Genomic DNA, 20,848 nt, shown 5'->3' with positions numbered 1-20,848 from the left:
CTTCCACTCTTTCTTTGGGGAGCTTGTCTGGGACTTCATCTGCAAGTGTCTTCCTCCCCTCACCAGGCCTGTGAGATGGAATGTCAGCATGTGGAGGTGCAGGAGCAGCCGCTGCTGCAAGGAGAAAACTTCCTGGAAGAGGTGGAGAGGGAGCAGGAGAGATGAAGCAGGAAGTTGACACCTTGCAAGCTGAACAAGAAGACGTATGAAGCAGGGCCAGTCAAGAGGCAAAAGGTATGAAAAGAGAGTTTGTGTGTTGCTTTGGACTCCTCTGGGCTCCTTCTGGGCACTGCTTCTCTGGACACTGTCTGTCTGTCTGTCTATCTGTGATTGTCTCTTAGCTGGTCCTTGGTCAACAGTGCTGGAGAGACCTTTGTGCCATAAGGGTCGGGGCTTCTCAGGTGAGAGGCTGCCAGGGTGCAGATGTGAGGAAGGCACGAATGCTGTTGCTGGCCTGAAAAGAATGGGAAGGCCAGAGCTGTCTCTCAGAAGCAGGGAGGTCCCCCAGGAAGCCACCTGGCAGAGCCAGGCTGGAGCTGGGGGAGAGGGCTGGCTGTCAGGCTGCTAAGGAGGTGCCTGAAGCTGCTGAGTACGTCCTGTGCATTCTTTGTCAGATTGAGCAGTGTATTCTAGTGTATGTGCTTCAGCATGAGCTGCAATAGCACATGTTCCTCCTCACTTTAGTGTCACACAGACATTTTGCACCCCCTATTGAAGCCATTGTTGTGCTTGGAGGCAGCCAGGGAGCACTTTGGAGCATTCCTTTTGCCTTTGAGGGCAGCTGGGAGTGGGTGGGCTTTGCCTGAGCTTCCCTGTGCAGTAAAGACAAAAGTGGGGATTGTTTCCTGAGCAGCAGAAGGTTGTGACCTAGCAAATGGCCCAGTGAACGTGTGTGTGCTAGTCAGACTAAATTGACCAGAACTGTGGGCTTCCTAGATTCCCCTTAAACTCATGACTTGTCACCAGTCATTGGAGACCAAATTCTTCAGAGAAATTACTTGGCTCTGTGGCTGCTTTCCTATTGGTGGTGTTTGTATCACTGGTATTACTTCCCCTCTTCTTTCTACAGGTCACATGGCCCCTGCCACAAAAATCTCCACTCCGAGTGCTTTTCAAATGAAAACATAGGACACTTGCAGCAAAGCAATTGAGGAAGCTGAGGACATGACCAGGAGCACTTCAGGATTACTTTCTCCAATGCCAGCTAGCAGCAGACTCGCAATAAAAATCCTAGAAACCCCCAAGCCCCTTGCAAGATTCCTTTCCATGTCTCCCACGCAATATGGCTCTACATTCACTTCTGAATTCTTTCTTAAATGTCCCTCCTGTGGGCGTTCTGGTATGGTTTGGAATTGGGAACAGTCTCCTTCCTTTATCAACTCCAGCCTACCCTGCCTTTGCAATATGGCCATTGGCCAGGTTTTGGCCAGCCGTGGACTTGTGGATGAGGCAGAAAGTGCAATTGCATTTCCAGCCAGAAAGCAATGAAGAGCAGGGCAGCCAAAACCTCCCAAACATTCCCCCCTTTTTTTTTAAATATAAAAGCAGTATCTGTCATGCTGTCTCCTGGCCCTTTGGAGACAGGGTGACAAACAGGGCACTTGGACCTTCCACCTAACCCTACAGGCCTAGTTCCTTTCAGCCAGTGATACCTCTTGTTGTATCCCTGGTGATGTGACAGTCATATCCAGGAGCTGTCAAATGGCATTTCCAGTGATCCAAACTCTCAGAGTAGCATGCTGCAGGCTTGCTAACTTCAAAGTTACAACTTTACAACTCCAAGAACAGGAAACAGTTTAACCTTAGAATCCTGGGAAACCTCAAGAATGGAAAAAAAAACCGCTTGTCTAAGTCACTTTTTGACTCATCGACTAAATACTCAAGTCCTCACCTTAGAAAGTCTTTGTGGTCATAAACAGATAAAAATCCTCAAATAAACTTGTCATCTCTAAAGGTCCCAGATCACCATACATCAACTGCACGAGTCGTCACGGCTCCACAACTTCTGCTGGAGCTTGGTCAGGGAGATGTTGTCTCCTGGGCAGCATGTAGGTGCAGGGCAGACACCCCTGGCTACTCACCACCGTGGTCTGGTGTCCGGTGAAACACAGGGAATGCAATGGGTTCCCATGGGCCTTCCCACTTATTCGTATTCATGTCTTTGTTCATTACTTCAGGTGTGGGAGACAGGGCATCACCAGACAAATGTTGTGACCGGAAATGACTCAACATTACTGGGTTCTGGGATCGTTCCGCTGCTGTTAAGTGATTTAGGGTGTAAACAGCTTTTTCTACTCTACTCTGTGGTGTTGTGCTACACATTCCCCCGTTTTGTTTATCTAAGATGCGTTTTAAAGTGCCCTGTGCTTGTTCTACGATAGCCTGTCCAGTTAATAAATGGGGAATACCCGTTTGGTGTGACACACCCCATAGCTGTAGAAATTGTCTACTTTTTTGGGAGGTATAAGCAGGTCGGTTTTCTCTTTGGATGTTACGGGGGATGCCCAAAGCAGCAAAGGCTAATCAACAACGTGCGATGGCATCCCGACCTTTTTCTCCTGAGTGTACTGACGCCCAGATTGCCGATGAAAAGGAATCAATTGACACACGCTCCTATTGCAGTCTAAATTCAGGAACATGTATGCCATCAGTCTGCCAGATTTGGAAAGCTTTGAAGCCACGGGGATTAAGTCCCCTTTGTGGTGGAGCAGTGTGGCTCTGGCAGTCAGGGCAGGTATTAACTATGTTACGAGCTTCTGTGTTCCGCAGCATAAATTGCCTCCGTGGAGCTGCAACACCTTGATGGAAGAAGGCGGCGTGTGTGAGGCTTTTGCTCGGGCAAGTGTGTCTGGTTGTGGTGCTGTGCCGGCGGGGCTAGCTAAGTGATCTGCTGGTGCGTTGCCCTCTGTAATAAAACCTGGAAGACTGGTGTGGCTTCTGATGTGAAGGATGTAGTAAAGACGATTTCTTGCTTGAATGCTACGCCGCAGGGTTTTGACTAGGCCAAATAACTGTGCATTGTCAATTTCCTTTAATAGAGCTGGATCTAATCTCTGTGTAATGGCTGCAACATCGGCAGAGTCAGTGACTGTGTTTAAAGGAGTATGGGGAAAACGCTGAAAAGCCACGGTTATGGCATGTAGCTCAGCTAACTGAGCTGACCCCTTTTCATGACCTAATGTTTGCCACTCCCTTTCTTCCTTCCACAAGGAACAATTGCTTTTCCTGGTGGTTTTTCCCAAACCATCAGCAAACACAGTGAACACAGTAATACCTTTTAAGGGAGTTCTACTCTTCAGAAGTTTCAGGGATACTGCAGTGGTCTTAATTGCAGTGACGTATGACTCGGTAGATGGTAAGAGATTTGCCCTGAGAAATTTTGTAAGGCACTTGGCAAAGCAGTGCTCTTGGCCTAACACCATTCAAATTCTTCTTGTGTTATAGGAAGAATGATTTTTGAAGGATCTTTTGCAGTCACTTGTAAGCACCTTTGATGACATCTCATGATTAGCTGGGCAATTAATTCAAAGATGCTAGGGGCTGTCTTTTTTGGTTGATGGGGTAAGAACATCCATTCTAAAACATGCAAAAGGGTCAGACAACTGAGTACCCCATTGTCCAATAATTGCAGCAGGATGGAATTCAGCAGTGCATATAAACACAGTGACACACACTTCTGGGAAAAGCCGGTGGACCTGTCTGTTTGTGAGGGTCTGCTCTCCTCTTTCAAGAACGGCTTTTTGCTTCCTGAGGGAAGTTAGATCAAGATCACCCTTTAGGAGGCAAAATAAGGGTACTAATTGTGGAGCGGTGGGTCCTAGATAGGTTCTGAGCCACTTGATAAGAAGTTTTGAGCATCACTGAAATTCTTAATTTTTGTTGAGAATTGAATTGTTTGGGGCTGAATAGTCTGATGCATAATTTTGAGCCCAAGGTACTTCCAAGGTGGTTGCTGCTGAAGCTTTTCTGGTGCCACTTGCAGCCCAAATGATTTTCATGCTTGTATCAGGCTTGGCCAAATTAGTGAAAGATCTTCTTAGTTAGAGTGGCTATTAAAATGTCATCCATATCATGATATAATGATAACAGTAAGGCAATTGTTGCCTTACTGATGAGAATGCCCGAGCAACATGCCATTGGCAAACGGTAGGGCTATTTTTCATGCCTTGAGGAGGAACTTTCCATTGATTGTGCTCCAAAGGGGCAGTGTTCTTAAAAGAAGACACTGTGCAGGCAGACTTTGAGGTATCATTTGGCTGTAGTGGAATAGGAAAGAAACAATCTTTTAGATCCACAGTCAGAATGTCCATGTTGGCAGGAAGCATTGTGGGAGATGGCATAGCAGGTTGTAAAGCTCCCATGTTTCTGTGACTACACTGATTTTTTTCAGGTCCTGGAGCAACCTCCATTTCCCCGACCTCTTTTTGATGACGAACACCGGGGTTTTCCAAGGGCTTGTGGAGGGTTCTAGGTGCCCTTGAACCAGCTGCTCCTGCATCAAAGACTTCAGGGCATGTAGTTTTTCCTTCTCTAGGGGCCACTTTGGTACCCACAGAGGCTGAGAGGTAACCATTTTAGGACTAGTGTATGAGATTTCAAACAGCCCTTTCAAACAGTAGCCCCATCAAAAATCTGTCCCCACCCGGACTCCCCAGGCAGATAAAACATCCCTCCCCAAGAGGTTAGGTGGTGCTGCAGTGAAGTAAGGTCAGATGGTGGCTGTCTGACCCTCTGGACTTTTCAGCAACACAGGCTTACTGCTCCAAGAGCTCTGCGTGGTCCCATCGAGGCCAGCAACAGTGGATCCCGCAGCTGTGGTGGGCCATGATGAAGGCCAAGTTTGGGCAGAGATGATGCTGACATCTGCCCCTGTGTCAATCATTCCACTAACCTTTATTTGGGAGGGCTGTGCCCACGGCACTGTGATAGTACACACCATGTTAGGCCTCTGATCGCCAGCAACCTGGGTCCAAAATACGTGAGGTCGTTCACCTGTCGACCTGAGGCCTTGGTCTCCTCTCACCTTGGGGTCTGTATTTGGAAGACAAGACATCAAAGGGATAAGCTGGGCTATTTTGTATTTTTCAGGAATAGTCACAATAGTGGAATAGAGGGGTAGCATGTATTTATCCGGTAAAGTCTGAATTAATAAGAGCAGGGTGTACATCGATATCTTGCATAGTGGCACTGGACCTTGCAAGTACGAGTGCTCTCAGCCTTCTCCCGATAGGCCCCTGGGCATCAAGTGGGATTTGATGTACTTTTAAGGTGCTTATGGTCACTGAGATGAGGGTGGAAACATCCATTCCAGCGGCTCCTTCATTCCTCCCTGTGAGCTACTCGCACAGGCTGCTGTGATAGATTGGCATTTAAGAAAACAAAGAGAAACACCTCAAGAAGTCCAAACTGCTAGAGGCTGTTTGGTGGGAGTTTTTCTCCCGGCCAACAACTGGCCATTTCTAAGAATTGACATCCCTTTTGACTATTGAAAAGTGAGATCAACCTGTGAACGCCACCTTAAGACCTAAGCCTGGGAATTTCTTTGTCTCTTTGTTTCTGGCTGGGAAAGGTAGCAGAGCTCCAGCTGGCCTCCCGTTCCCCTGCCCAGGCCATGTGGCCCACGCAGGGGCTGGGCTGGGCCTGCCGCGGCTCCCGGCCGAGAGATGGGGCCTGCGGAGCTTCCCCCCGGGCTCTGGCCGGGCCAGGCCGGTCCCTGGCTCGGCTGCAGTTTTTGCTCTGACTGAATTCACCAGAGATGGTCGAGTAGAGAAAGAAAAGCGCTCTTGACTTGCGGCGAGCTGAGACAGTGACCACACTCTCTAGAGCTACCATGAAGAATCTTCCATCGCAGACAGCTCCAGCTGCTGCTCCAGCAGAGATCACAAAACCATCTACAAAGCCTGGACAAGGTTTTAACCCTTTCATTACCCAGATGTGACCGGCAGATTAATGTTTTTTTTTTCCAGAGAAAGAAAGAGAGAGTAATCAACATGTAAAAAGAGACTTTATAAACTATCAGAGACAGTGAAGGAAAGAATTAAGCTTTAGAAGAGATAAAGAATAAGGAGATGCTTTAATAAGCTGAAATATTTTTCTGTGAAAGCTATGGAGATAGACAATAGCGTTCTGAAAAAACTGCTTTAATTCATGACAGAGTATTTTGGGAGGAAGAGAGCAGTTCGAAGTGTGGATTTTGAGCAAAAAGTGAAGTGGTTGTGATACAGTGAGGTGCTGGAACAGAGGGGGAGAAGTAATAGTTGAAGATTTGTGGCTTTGTAGAAGCAAAGAGAAAACTTCTGTTTGCAGGGAAGCTCACAGAGACAAATGAAGAGAACTTTTGCCTTTGAATAACTCATCCTTAAAAATGACATCCCCAGACTCATTTGACCCATAACACACCTCAGAGTGATGTAAAATGAGAGAAGACAACGGATAGCAGATTTACAAGCAGCTGGCATCAGAGAATCTTTTATAAAGAAAATTAGTTTTCTTGTGAGAAACTCCATAGATTCGCAGAAAAAGACTTCTGTTTCTCTACAGAGACTGATAAGAAAACTCTAGCAAGAACTGGGACTGTTTTAAATACCAAAGTTTTTTTGTTGCTCTGTTGTCATGATGAATAAGAAAATGGCTGAGTAGTGGGGGAGAAAAGGGTTTCCTGGGAGTATTATTCTCGTTTTCTTATAGTTATATTAATAAACTTTCTTTATTCCTTTTAAGTTTTATGCCTGTTTTGCTCTTCTTCTAATCCATATCTCACACCAAGAAAGAAGTAAGTTTTCTAGTAATTTTTTACTTACTGCTTTAAAACCACGGCACCTGCACAGGAAGGCAAGGAGACCTCACGCTGGATTTTCCCTTTGCCTGCTCCTTGAGACAATGTCTGTTAGTATGGAATTGTGATCTGCATTGCTTGGCTAAATGACCGGGTTTTCCACCCTTGTTACAATTGATGTCCATATTCCTCTGACCCTGGCATGTTCCCACTGAGGCAGCCTTGCGGGGACAGTTCATTTTTAGGTGGCTTTGCTGTCTGCATTTCTAACACTGACAAGGTGACACTCTTACAGCAGCGGCAATTGAAACAGCTGGTAAAGTCATCCTGTGGGAATGAGAACCAACATTAGAACAGGCAGGGATCATATCATTTAGTGATGGATTTTCATTTGGTAGCAGTTCTATAATCCTTCAACCATCCTCGTTCGCATTGCCCCTTCCTCACTGCAAAATCAAGGCATTTCTGGCCTCAGGATTTGTCATTTGTTTCTCCATCACACCTTGTAACCTCCACATGAATTGTAGATATGCTTCTTTGACTCCTTGTTGGATTTTGGAATACGTTTGTGTTGGATTGTCTTATTTGCTACTTTAAATAATGCCTTTGTTCCCAAGTATTTCATCCATGCCATTGTTAGTGGATGCAGGTTGGCCTGGAGTTTTGGATGTCTCGCTGGTGCTAGTCCTAAAAGCTGAGGGACCTCGGCCTCGTAACATGGATCTTGGAGTGGAACTTTTATATTGTTTAACTCCATGATTATCAGCGCAGTGTCTCCATTCCATCTGCTGATTCCAACAGCATATATTGGACAGTTGTAAACATTCATTTGGCTAGTTGCTTCATGTCAAATGGTGTTCCTTCCTCTGTTGTTAAAGAGCACAGCATATTAGCAACGGCAGGCAAACCTGATCCGTGCTTGGCAACCAGCTGACGCAGCTCAGGAAGTGCCAGCCATTGGAAAGGGGTGCATTTCCCTGGTAGATTTCCACTGCCTCTTACTGCGGGAGATGCAGCAATTCTCCTGTCCTCTGGCTCCCAGCCCCCTGACACGGGCACATCCATTTTTTCTGCTCCTTCACTTTCCCCACTCACAATAGCTGCCTGATTCACCTTTTGCCAGATGCTTACAGGATCAGGCAGGGCTGTTGGCAGTGCAGTGATGGCGGTGACATCTCAGGGCTAACCAAGGGGACGGTGGCTCTGGCTCTCTCTGGTTGTATCCCTGGCGTCCCTTGCCGCTCTATTTTCCAGAGGTAGCTCCATCTCCGGTGATAGCAGCGTGTCTGCTGCAACAGCAGCGGCAACATCAGGACTCTGTGGTCCACCATTATTTCTGGGTATGATGCTTCACTGGGCACCAGATGCTTCTGATGACACGTGTGTCTCAGGCGAGGGCTGTTGTGATGCTGCACAGGTGCGTTTGAAGCAGCTGCAGGATGCTCTTTCTCCATAGAAAATGCGTGGCCAGCACAGCCAGGCATGCTCACAGAATGCCTGCTCATCAAGGCTGCGGAGCACAGCTCCACAACAGAAGCAGCTTGGCAGTGGCCAGGGCTTGACAGCAGCTGGACATGGTCCCACATTGCCCAGCAGTAAGCACCTCTCTGCAGCACTTGGAGGCAGGGCACGGAGGTGTGGCAGAGCACGGAGTGGCAGCAAACCCCACTCCATCACCAGGCACTGCCTCACTGGGGCAAGGAACCTCATCGGAGCAGCCAGGTGCCGCTTCAGGCTTTTCTGCAGGTGCCAAAGCCCATGCACCCATGCACCCATGCACCCATGCACCCATGCACCCATGCTGCTGATGTCCTGCAATTACAAAAAAGGAAAAAACAGAAAGGAGAGGTGTTGACCAAGCATGGCACTCTACAGCATTGTTAGTAGCTCTAAGGCTGTGGGCAGCTTTTCCCCTCTGTGCCACGGCTGTCCCACCACTCTTCACAGCTCAAATGCTGCAAGCAGCTTTTCCCAGATGCCCCGTGTCTATCCCACAGCTCTGCTCAGCCCAGATGCTGCAGGCAGTTCTTTCCAGCTGTCTTTCTTCTCTGCCCCTTCTGTCTCCCCGCTCCACCCCTGACAGCTCCTGTATCACTTCCAGTGGTCACCAGTTGTCGCAGTCTGGGAGACACACAAGCGACAAGACACTCTGGGTTCATGCACAGCAGCCACCTTTCACTGAGTTCAGCTCTCTTTATATAGATCAGAAGGACTGCACGGGCAATCCCCACTGGCTGAACCGGTTGCCACCCGGTCAGCCAGGCAAGAGCTGCTCTGTCCCCAGTGCTCTAGGCCTGCTCTCCAACAGCTCCCACTGGTCAAGTGACATAATCGAGGCACTTACATAAACACAAACCTTTCACTTACAGAACGGGGATTCATTATAATTGTGAGGCCTTCAGGCCAGCTGTTGACCACCACAGTACAGGAGAGCCTCATTTGTCTGTCCTTTGAGGTGGCTGCTCACTGCAGCCTCTTGAATCTGGAAACTTCATCTGGAGACTGAGTTCTCTGCCCCATGTTTTTTCCCAGAGACCAGGGCCTGTCATCTGCTGTCCCAGGTGGCTTTGAGGGTGGCCCCTGTGACCCTACTGCAAACAACAGCGGACAGTGGCAGGTGGTTGTTTCCAAAATCACGTCCTTCAGAGGCAGTGTGCTGTGTACATCCTTTGTCCAGCCAGGCCCCAGACCTGGGGATCACATGCAGGCACTGCTGCTGCTGCCACTGAAGTCAGTGAGGATTTGCTGGTTGGCTTCCATCCCAGCAGAACTGGTCACTTACAAAGCCAGGGGCTGATGCTGTCCTGCAGATCTCTGGGCTGCATGGGGGGGAGGGAGCTGTCCCTTGCTGTTATTCTCCATCAGGAAAAGCTGTGCCAGCCAGGTGTGCATCAACACAGCAAACAGGGAGTGCGAGAGTCTCTTCCATCTGTGTCTGCTGAGAGTTTTGACTTTTGAGATGAAGTGGCACAAAGTCCATTGCTTTAGGTCCCTCTCTGTATCGCTGTGTTAGATAATGCTGCTACCTCAGCCTGTAGCACAGCAGCAGGGCAAAAAGCCTCTCAGCTCAGCAGGTGCAATAAGCTGCTATCAATGCACAGAAAAACTGCATTTTGTCTTTATGAGGGAGATGAGCACTGTTTGAGCAGTGAGAAAATAGGGAATGATGCTCCTGAACTTTCCTTCTTTCCTTCTGTCAATTACAGGCAGATCTCTGTGGCTCCTGGGTGTGCCCATGACTGGCAGCAAAAGGGGGAATCTCCAGTGCCACACCCAGGTTGGGCCATGAGGTGCCAGGACCAGGAGCATGGCCCTACATGTGCTCACCTGCAAATTGTGTCTAGACTTGCAGGTAGGTGCCACAGCCCAAGTCAATCAGTTGGGCCTGTCTGGTGGCCAGGTTGAGGAGGATTTGTTGGGTTGGATGTCCCTGTGCAGCATGTCACAGCTGCTGCCGTGCCATTGCTATAAACGGGCTCAGAGTTTTTGGGTGGAAAAACAAAGTCAAGCCCTTTATTAACCAAACTACAGAAAAACACCAACAGAGGCAAGAGACACTGATTAGGGCACCTCCAACAATTATCAGTATTTTCTTCCACCGTTTATGGGTATCATTCATTCCTAGATACTGTTTCCAAGGCAGCTCACCTACAGAAAAAGTGAATTTAGGGACTCTTCTCCATATACACTCCTCACCAATGGCATCAGATCGCAAGCTCCAGACTTCCTCTTCTGGTCTTTTATCTGGTGTGGATTCTCCTTTTTCTAATACCCATAGTAAATTCTGTAGGCTCAAAGGCATTCCTTTCCATGGCCAGATTTCGGCCATTTGGGTGTCACCACAAATCCAAAAGTTAGTAATGTTAAACTCACGGCTTATTCTCTCTGCCAAATCCAAGAATAGGTTTCCCCCCCTATGGTACCTGTATCCCAGGTCCCTGCTTTATTATCCCTCTCCCCTCTCTATCTTTGATCCAGTCTGGCTTATAAACTCCTTTGGCAGTACCACTTGCAATAGGCTTTTTCTCTGAACAAATCCAGTTCTCCTTCATAAAGCATTCCCCCAACAATTTTCATTTCATGTTCCCTACCTTTTCGGACAGCCAATATATTTTCCCATCCTCATTACAATAGTCAGTTCTAAAAAGTTGATACAATTGAGGTTTGGGTTAGTATGTACTCTGAGGACGGCAGTCCAAGAGTCTCCTGCATATGTGGGGTAGCAGCACTTATCACAAGGAGCCGCTTCTTCTCTCTGGACCATTACTTGTAAGAGGAGAAATACCAGCAGGAGTCTGGTACAGGTCACTTTCCCACCCATGCCTCACTTTCTCACCTGTGGCTCTTTTTGTGGCAAGAAGTGTATCCTGATCCAGTCATGCCTCCCTTCTTTTGGCACTCCTAGCCGGCTACTATTTTACTTCTTTGTTGCAGGAGCTTGTAAATTTTCCCTTTTGTATCCATTTGCTTGTTTCTTTTAGGGCCTGATTGCTAGATGTGTGGGAGAATGCTCTATCTGCTTCTTAGGATCTTGGCATCTGCAGCAAGAAATACCAGAGGTTAACAAGGAACCTTCAACCTTGTACATTCTCATACGTTAGACAATTTCTTTAAATAGATTATATACAGTTAAAACTTAATATATTTTAAATACATTCAACAAGGGTTGAATATTTAAATAGAGTTAAATAATTAGTGTGGCTCATAGTTGCAACTTTTAAAACAGAATCTTATTATTTCCTGTTCCCAGGAGGTTGATTTGGAAATTTCTTCTTTCAAATGAGCTTGGTGTCTGACACTTTTGTTGTTGTCCATTCTGTGGGAGTAGAAGCTAGTTCCTTAGGAGTAGGGACTGGTCCTTTGACTCTGGTGACATGTGTCCATCCCTTTTTGTGTGTCTGGGTCACTGTTTCAGTGATTAGCAAAACTCAGAAGGGACCTTCCCATCTTGGAGTTAATGCTTGTTCTCTCCATGTTTTAATCAGGACCCAATCTCCAGGTTTAAATTCATGTACTTTAAAATCAGAGGGGGTGGTTTGAGGGAGTTATCCTTTCTCCCCTAATTCTTCCAAGGTGTTAGCCACTGCCTGTATTTATATTATATATTATTTCTATTATTGTATTTTCTGTATGTATATTACACTCCTCATATGTTCCAATGGTACCCGGAGTGGTCAGGAATGGTAGACCAAACATCATCTTGTATGGGGAAACCCCCATATCTGCTCTAGGTTTTGTCCTTACCCTCGTTAAAGCAAGAGGAAGACACTTAAGTGAATTGATTTTTGTCTCTTCTGTTAATTTCATGAGGGCTATTTTTAGTGTTTGATTGATTTCCTCAAAGCTCCCGTCCAGAACTTTGTGGCCTCCAGGGGGTATGGAGTCTCCAAGCCATATTTAGGGCAGCTGTTATTTGATGGAGGATTTTTGACATAAAATGTGGACCTCTATCTAAATCTATAGTATTTATTAGTCCATACCTTGGTATAAATTGTTCCAAAAGGAATTTATTAAAGACTTCTGCTGTTGCCTTGGTGGTTATGAGTTAGATGATCAATTATAACCAATAGATATTTGAATCTTTGTACCTGGGGAAGTTCAGTATAATCTAGCTTCATATTTTGGAAGGGTCTTCTAGCCAATTCTCTTCCCTCTTGAGGAAATTTCCCCATTACCTTTTGGTTTACCCGTTAGCAGATCGTGCATTCTCGAGTTATAGCTCTAAGGACTTCAAATACTCCAATAGAGGCATAAGTCCGTACAAAGGGATCATTAACGCTTGGGTCCCCCAATGGGTTGAAGCATGGAGGCTCTCTAACACCTTCTGAGCCAGTGGTTTGTTTAGTACTTGCCTCCCATGCAGCATCCTCCATTCCCCTTTTTCATTTTTAACAGCACCATGCTTTTATAATTCTTCTTGCTCTTTTTCACTGAATATCGGAACTCCCTCATCTTCTTTGTTTCTATCATCCTTACCCCCCACTTCTACCAGCTGTAGTATTTTGCTGGTGTTCTCTAAAGCAACTGCCTTGGCTACTTGGTCAGCTAAGTGATTTCCTTTTATTCTCACTGAATCTCCTTTCTGATGTCCTTTCACGTGGACTACTGCTATCTCCTCTGGCCCCATCAAAGCTTCCAGCACAGCTTTAATTAAACCCTCATGAATTCACGATTTCCCTTTGCAACTTACAAAGCCTCTTTCAGTCCAAATTTTCCCAAAGGTGTGTACCACCCCCTCAGCATATCTGGAGTCTGCAGAGATAGGTCCGCTCTTTCGATTAAGCCATTTCCATCCTTTTAACAGTGCCTAGCTCTCGCAGCACTGTGCAGACCAACTATCAGGGAGCTTTCCTTTCTCTGTAACAGTCATGTTACACCCGCCAATGATGGCGTATCCCGACATTCTTGTTCCATTTACTACTTTGGATGAACCGTCCACAAAAAGAATTTCCCCTTTGGTTAACGGATGCTCCAGAAGGTCTTCTCTGACCTTGGTCTGTAAATCAATGATCTCAAGGCACCAGTGCTCTGACTCCTCTTCTGTTGGTCTTCCATACGGGAACTGCAAGGGATTCTGAATTTTTGTAATTGCTAATCCCAGGCTTTCACTATTATGCCAAATTAATTCATATTTTGAGAGTCTATTATCTGATGTCCAGTGACCAGCCCTTTTGCTTAGAATGGCTTTCAAATCATTTGGGGTATACACTTGGATTTTGCTCCCAAACGTTAGTTTCCAACTCTCTTTTATGAGGGCTGCTGTCGTGGCTATGGCTTGGAGACAATTTGGCCACCCTCTAACCACAGCATCCAATAATTTTGACACATAAGCCACAGGCTTCATAAGCCCACCCCACTCCTGTACCAGGACACCATAGGCTATTCCCTCTTCAGTATTAACAAATGGTTCAAATCATTGACTTGGATCTGGCAAGCTCAATACAAGGGCACTAGCCAATCTTGCTTTCTATTTCAGGAACTTCTTTTCATCGTCCTCAAGCCAAGTGATAGGTTCACCCCCTACCAATTAATCATATAAGAATTTAACTAATTTAGTATGATCTTTTATCCACAATTTGCAAGATCCAATTAGCTCAAATAATTTCCTTATATCCGTTTTGGTCTTTGGTGCCGATAATGATAATATCCCTTGGACTCGGTTCGGATCTAACTTTCCGTATCCTTTTCCAGTGAAATGCCCTAAATATTTCCCTTCAGGTTCTACAAATGGTAGTTTCTTTTTTGACACTCTCAAACCTTTCTCCCCCAAGAAATTTAGTAAACTCACTGTCATATTTTGGACCTCTTCTTTTGATTTCCCTGAAACCAAGAGATCATCTACATACTGTAGGACTTGTTCCTTTACTGAGCCCAGGCCATTTCATTAGTTCCTCTAAGACTTGTCCAAATCAATTGGGAGATTCCGTAAATCCCTGGGGTTGCTGGGTCCATTGCAACTGTTGTTTCCGGCCTGTTTCCTCGTCTGCCCATTCAAATGCAAACCACTTCCTGCTTTCCTTCTCTAAGGGGCAGGACCAAAAGGCATCCTTCAGATCAATGACGCTGAACCATGCCTGTTCTGATGGCACTTTATTTAATAAATGATATGGATTAGCCACCACCGCGTACCTGGTGACAGTTTGTTCATTAACCTCTCTCAAATCTTGCACTAACCCATATGTACCATCACGTTTCCTGACTGATAAAATTGGTGTGTTATCTGGTGACATACATGGTTCTAATATTCCCCCTTCAACTAACTCCTTAATCGCTGTACTTAACCCTCGTTTTCCTTCTGCTGATATTGGATATTGTCTCACCCTGATGGGTAGTATTTCATTTTAATCTCTATGGGGGGAATATTTAATAGTCCGTGACATCCTTTTTCTGCCCACACCTTGGGATTTACCCCTTTTTCATCTTCATTTCTCAGTACCAACATCCTGGCTACCATAGGTCCTCCCTCTGCTACCACTCCTATTTGTAGCTGCACTTGGAAGTCCCGGCTCAAAGGATTGCACCCTATGTCCAGCACGTACAGCAAATCTGCACACCCCTCCCAGAAACTCCCTTTTACTTTCACCTTTTCTACAAGAAATACTTCAAATGGTTCATTTTCTGCACCATTCACTTTACATCTGCAATTACTTAATTTATACCCCCTTGGAATCTCAGAAATATTGATCTATCTGACCCAGTGTCAACTGAAAATTCCTGTTCTTCGCTCTGAGGGACAATTTCCATCTTTACCACGGGCTCCCTCTGATGTTCAATCCCATCCCATAGAGCCCCTGACACCCCTTATCGTCTCCCCTCAAAATCTTTTCCAAGGTATCTTGTTCTTTGGCTATACTTTCACCTTGCTCTCTCTTCTTACAAAACCTCTTGCTATGACCCTTCTCATTACAGCAATAACAAACCATATCCGCCCACAGGGATTGTCTCTCTCCATCTCCTTCTTTCTTCCCCTCTGCCCATCTTTTCAATCCCCCTTTCTCCTCTTTCACTGGCTCATTTTTATCAACCCACATACTTGGCTTTGCCACTGCTATCATGATTTTAGCTTTTGCCTTGATTTTCTCCGCATCCCTTCTTAAGCATATATGGATGCTAGCTTTGGAACAGGCTGCAGAGAGCTGCAGAAACTGCAGGCCCATGGCCTCTCAGTCCTGCCTGAGAAGCTAGCCTGGGAAATTCATAGGAGGATTTCAAAACAATCCTCAGAGACAGAAAACAATTGCCAGGTGCTGTTTGTCTGTCCTCTTGTTTTCCCTTGCAGGACAGAGTCAGGGGGGTAGTGAGCCCCACTGACCAATGATGGTGATGTAGCACTTTGCTAACCAATAAGAATTTCCTTTCTGTACTTTTCCACCTATCTGTCTATAAGACAAGCTAGAGCAATAAACTAGAGAGATTCTCCTGTTGTGACTCCCTTGAGAGTCCATGTCATTCTTTATCGCCATTCCCAATCAGAACGACAAGCATACTTTTTGCACCTCCCTCAAGAACTCATTAAGGCCCTTCTCCTGCCAGTTACTCAATTTTTTCCAGTTTTCTTCTGATGTCTACCCTGGCTTTAGCTACAAACTGTATTCTTTCCAATACCTGTCCTTCTGGACTCTCTGGATCAACACTAGAGTATAATTGAAAATTCCTTTTCAATCTTTCGAGCCAAGTGCTGCGTCTTTCATCTTTCTCCTGGTGACTATCAAACACTAGCTTGGCATTATTTGCTCTGGCAACTGCCTCTCCTATTCCTCGTATCATCAGTGTTCTATAGTCCCTCATATTCCTCCATCCTTCTTCCTCGTTGGGATCCCATCCCGGTTGGTTATTAGGCACTTTTTCCTCTCCTCTAGGAACAATTTGATTCTCTCTTTCCCAAATCCTCATTGCAGCTGCCTGAATTAATTGATTCTCCTCTAGGGAGAAAAGTATACCCAGTATTGAATTTAATTCTTCCCAGGTATACATGCTTGGACCCAAGAATTGATCCAGTTGGTTCGGTACCTCAACTGGATCTTCCAATAGGGCTTTTATTTCCTTTTTATAATGTCTCAGCTCAGAGGCGGTCAGTGGGGCATCTACAAACCCTATTCCCCCTCTAGCACCCCACATAGGTACTTCTGTCAATGGAAACAACCTTTCAGATCTCTCTTTTTTACTCCTGTTTTTCTCAGCCTGGAATCTGGTATTGTACCTGTTGGCCTTTTTCATTCTCACTCTGTCTATCACAACCGTATGTACTCTCTCCCCCTTGTGCACACTCCCTTTCCATTTCTGTCCCTAGTCTTTCTTTTAACCCCATCCTCTCTCCAACACATTTTGGAGTTATGGGGGAGAAAGAGAAAGGGATATTCTGGAGGCTGTTGGGGGCAAGGATAGGTACAGGAATATCTGATGACTTAGGTGAGGGTTTGAAGATCCAGCTGGGATTACAGAAATAATTGGACGAGACACAGGGGAGGCTGTGGGAACCTGGAGTCTTAAAGGTGGTTCTGAGGAGGATGTGTGTGGTGTTGGGGAAGTGCAAGGTGAATTAAGATTCGTGGGGGAGGTAGGAAGAACAGGTTCAGAAGGAGGACATGAGGGTATGGACAGGGACTTAGTGGGAACTGAAGGCAAGATGGGGTAAGGTGCTAATGGCAGAGGAGGAGGATGATGGATAACAGGTGGAGTTGGGGGAGGAGGAGGTGGGAGGTTATCTAGGGGGTTCCACTTCTTTTCAACTTTTCCTCCTTCTTCCCTACCTGACCCTTCAGATACTTGAAATACCTACACACTTTTCTCTGTCTCAACTTTCTCAAGCCAACAGGATGCATATTTTGCTGCTTCTTCATCTGGAACCTCTTTTAAACTGACCTGTTTATTTAATGCCAAGCATAACCATTTTTCCTTGCAGCCATACCAAGGCCAATAGACAGGGCCCTCTGAAATGCTTTCCATTGCCCATATTTCAGTACAATACTTTATCATTTTTATTTTATTTAGGCCCTTTAAAATATCTTCTTTTTCCCACCTGTTCAACATTTCCCCCAGGGGACTATTAGCGCCTACTTCCTTAGGGGTGTTCTTTCGTTTTCCTTTCTGACCTTTTTTCCTACACACTGTCCCATTGTCTTTTACTATTGAAACTCAACTATTACTTTCAATGAATACAACAAAATCCAGAAGAAATAATGAATGTAATATAAATCCAACGGTATTACGGTCTACCTAGATCAGACATTAATAGGAAAACTAAATAAGAAAACACTTAAACAAGAGTAAATATGATATTCTAAACATTAGTTTAAAGAAATCCACTTTGGAAATGGCTACAGCGCAACTTATCAAACACACCCGAATGTTAACAACAACTGGAATGCCAACTGCAGGTGATCACCTGAAATAAGGGTAAGAGGGTAGCAAAACAGATTAATTACAACATTCAAAAGTAGAAAGGCCAACAATTGAAGTAGTTGTTAAAATAGTATGGGAAACAAAAATAAATATGGCGGTCAAAGACAGAATAGCCAACAATGGAAATAGTAATTAAAATAGTTTGGGAAACTAAATAAATATGGGTGTCAAAAAAAAAAATAAATGGCAGACAATTGAAATATTAATTAAAATAGCGTGGGAAAATAAAATAAATATGTCTGTCAAAAACAAAATGGCAGACAATGGAAATTGTGACTAAAATAAAAATGGAATGGAACCCAAATGAATCAATTGAAGAGAGTGAAATAAAAACAGTGATATGTATCCAATTAAAATCATTGTAACAATAAATATGGGTATTTATGATTAGCAGCTAAAGATGAGGAAATTCCTATGAATTAAATAACTATCCTATTCAATATGACCGCTCAGCTTAAAATGGATGCCTCAAATGACCCGTTACAGTCCAAAATGGCCGCCCCGCCAGCCCATTATGATCTGAAATGGCCGCCCCGCCAGCCCCGTACCATCTCAAATGGCTCTCTTGAGAAGTGATCTGGGGACTCTTGGCTAGCCTTCATCCCAGAACTGCACTCTCCAAGGACCCGCAGCTATACAAGAAAACCTGAAAACCACAGACTAACAGCAAATTCCTAGTAAAACTTCCAAACACAAGCCAAATCTCCCACAGATAAAATGGACATTAAATGAGCGAGAATAAATCACAAAAAAAATATAAATGACCAAATTATGACCAAACTAGAAATTTTAAACAAACTATAAATAAAAACATCAAGTATAGATATAGATATAGATACCCCTCCTACCTCTGGGGTCCTAATTCCCTGGACAACAAATCCTCCCTTTGGTTGGTTTCCAGGCAATCACCCCTGCCCACCCCAGTCCTTCCTCCCTCCAGTCCCTCTTGGGTTCCTAGTTCAGAGGGGACTTCCCCTTCCCAACCCCCTCTTTGGGATTCCTAGCTCAGGGGGTGAGGGTTCTGGATAAGATCAACTGCACCTCACAAGCCTCCTTTTGGGAGGACAGGAGCCTTTGCGAGTAAGGCTGGTATACGGGAAGGTACTACCTGTCTCCCACGAGCTCCCTAAAAATCCCCTAAACAGGATTTTTAAATTGAGATTCTAGGAGTCCACTCACTCAATCTCAATTGCTTCCCTCTGTTCTCGGTCAGCCCACTCGCGGGAGTCCGGAAACGCGGTGCTAGCAGGCCCCACTTGCTTCTGGAGTCTCTATTAACAGCCCCTGTCTCACTCACACTCACACTCACTTCACAGCCCCTTCCCCTCAGACCCCACCCACCACACCAACCCGTGTGTCGTGGGCCTCGCTCCCTCTCGAGGTGGGGTTGCTGTGCCTCTGCTGGTCTTCGGGTCCTATCAGCTGTCCCTTCCACGGTCTCGATGTAGTCCAGGGGGACAAAAAATATATGCGCACCCAAATCCGTCCTATGCCGAGACTGCTCCCCGGCATGATAGTTCCAGACGAGTTCCCAAAAATTGTTATAAATGGGCTCAGACTTTTGAGTAGAAAAACAAAGGCAAACCCTTTATTAACCAAACTACAGGAAAACACCAACAGAGGGCAGAGCCCATGACAAGCCTGAACTCTGCAATAGCAATGCCAAACACTCTCCCTTAAATCAAACTCTGCAGGAGGACCCCAAGTGGAAGCTCGATGATCCTTTTATAGATGCCCCCTTGTCCATGATTGGTCCATTTTCAATCTGCCCTCTGATTGGTCCATTTCCCGGGCTGTCATTGGTCTTTAGCGTGGTGCACTCCAGACCAATCATTCCCCCAGGGCGTTGAGTGATTGGTTGGCTTTTCCACCAATGGTTGTTTCTGGTGCAGATATCACCCCTGGCACATCATGTTCTGGAGTGTTCTTTTAACTTACCACCGCGCAATACCCCACCAGCCCTGCACCATCCCATCTCCACTTGACTGCCCCCACACCAATCACCGGACTTTGTCCACTTCCCTTCTAAACCCACGAGAACACAAACTCCCTAACAACAAATGTTAACTAACGACTAGGAACATTTTCTATTGAATAATTAGTAACTTATAACCCAGACATCAACAATTAATCAACATGTTACAACAATTAGATTTCTTATGACACTTATAACACTACATGTCCTCCAGCACCTGGCAGAGCAGCTCCTGCACCACCTAGCTCTTCTGATAGGATCTCCCACACCAGAATGAAATCAAATAGGTCCTGGCACTGCTTCATCACCAACAAGAAGTTGTTGTGGAGCTCAAACCATTCCAGGAGATGAACACCACAGAATCCAGCGGATATCTTGTCCAGCAGCTCAATCTCCAGGGTCACGTGGATGCCATAGGGCTGCAGGAAGACCACGATGCTGAGAGTGGAGCTGGTGCTGTGCCAGGGGTCTGGAAATGCTCACCCATCCTGGGATGCTCTGTTCCCTGCGCTGAACCCACCCTGCCCCACAGGGCCCCTGGCCGAGCCCCGCTCGCCCCGGGGCAGCACTGGCCACTTCGTTGCCAGGCCGAAGCAGGCTCTGATGGAATCATGGAGCAGCTCTTTCTTCCTCCATGGCCATATCCACCGTCTCGTTTAGCTTCTTCTTCACTACACTATAACTTTTATTTCTGGCAACCTTCAACTTTCCCCTGATGCTCGCATCCCCTGGACCTCATCCCGCCTACTCACCCCCCACACTGCCATCTCTTCCTCACAAGCAAAGCGCTGTCCGGACTTTCCCCTGGAGCATTAGGAAGTGTTGAATGAGGAGCCTGCCAGTGCCAGGCAGAGCCAGCCATGAGGGAGGGCAGAGGAGTGGATGAGAAGGGAGAAATGCAGCCCCTGCGGGACAGCGCTGCTCTCCCGACGGCTCAGGGTGGGGAGGTGGGGCTGTGCGCGGCACCGTGCCCTCAGCACTGGGGCTGTTGATGTTTTCTTGTGCGGTTCTGCGTGAAAATCTGAGACTGCGGATAGGATTCAAAGAAAAGAATTCAACTGCTACTCTTGCTGCAGTTTGGATGCCAATCCAATAGAGCAGCTCAGCTCTCCCCCACGTCTCTCCTCCCTTGCCAGTCCAGCACTTTCACACTGGAGCAAAGGGCCTGTCTGCAAAGAAACTGCTGGCTGGTTCAT

The 20,848-nt window shown here is 46.1% G+C and overlaps 1 protein-coding gene and 2 long non-coding RNA genes across 4 annotated transcripts in view; 1 reads left to right on the top strand and 2 right to left on the bottom strand.

Annotated features, from left to right (window-relative positions):
* The window catches only part of LOC147648269 (serine/threonine-protein kinase PAK 3-like), a 50,420-nt gene that overhangs the window by 357 nt on the left and 29,215 nt on the right, over positions 1-20,848 (top strand). Inside the window, exons 2-3 of one of the 2 annotated variants that reach the window (XM_086869825.1) lie at positions 67-234; positions 9,982-10,127. In XM_086869825.1, coding sequence (XP_086725951.1) covers positions 206-234; positions 9,982-10,127 — 175 coding nt within the window. In that variant the 5' untranslated portion in view covers positions 67-205. Of the gene's footprint in view, positions 1-66; positions 235-9,813; positions 10,128-20,848 lie in introns of those variants that run through there. The other variant, XM_086869827.1, reaches the window with a different exon arrangement.
* Positions 1,061-19,964, bottom strand: LOC147648271 (uncharacterized). Its single transcript, XR_015281155.1, has 5 exons — positions 19,348-19,964; positions 19,028-19,235; positions 11,112-11,313; positions 6,801-8,587; positions 1,061-5,031 (listed from the first exon to the last, which is right to left on the bottom strand). It is a non-coding gene; the product is annotated as an uncharacterized LOC147648271 (long non-coding RNA).
* LOC147648272 (uncharacterized) lies at positions 11,898-17,123 on the bottom strand. Its single transcript, XR_015281161.1, has 2 exons — positions 15,763-17,123; positions 11,898-15,385 (listed from the first exon to the last, which is right to left on the bottom strand). It is a non-coding gene; the product is annotated as an uncharacterized LOC147648272 (long non-coding RNA).

The sequence above is a fragment of the Cyanistes caeruleus genome, chromosome Z (assembly GCF_971803275.1).
Source record: "Cyanistes caeruleus chromosome Z, bCyaCae1.hap1.1, whole genome shotgun sequence".
Classification (NCBI taxonomy): Eukaryota; Metazoa; Chordata; class Aves; order Passeriformes; family Paridae; genus Cyanistes; species Cyanistes caeruleus.
The sequence above is the reverse complement of the archived record's forward strand: the minus strand, read 5'-3'. Positions and strand labels throughout refer to the sequence as shown.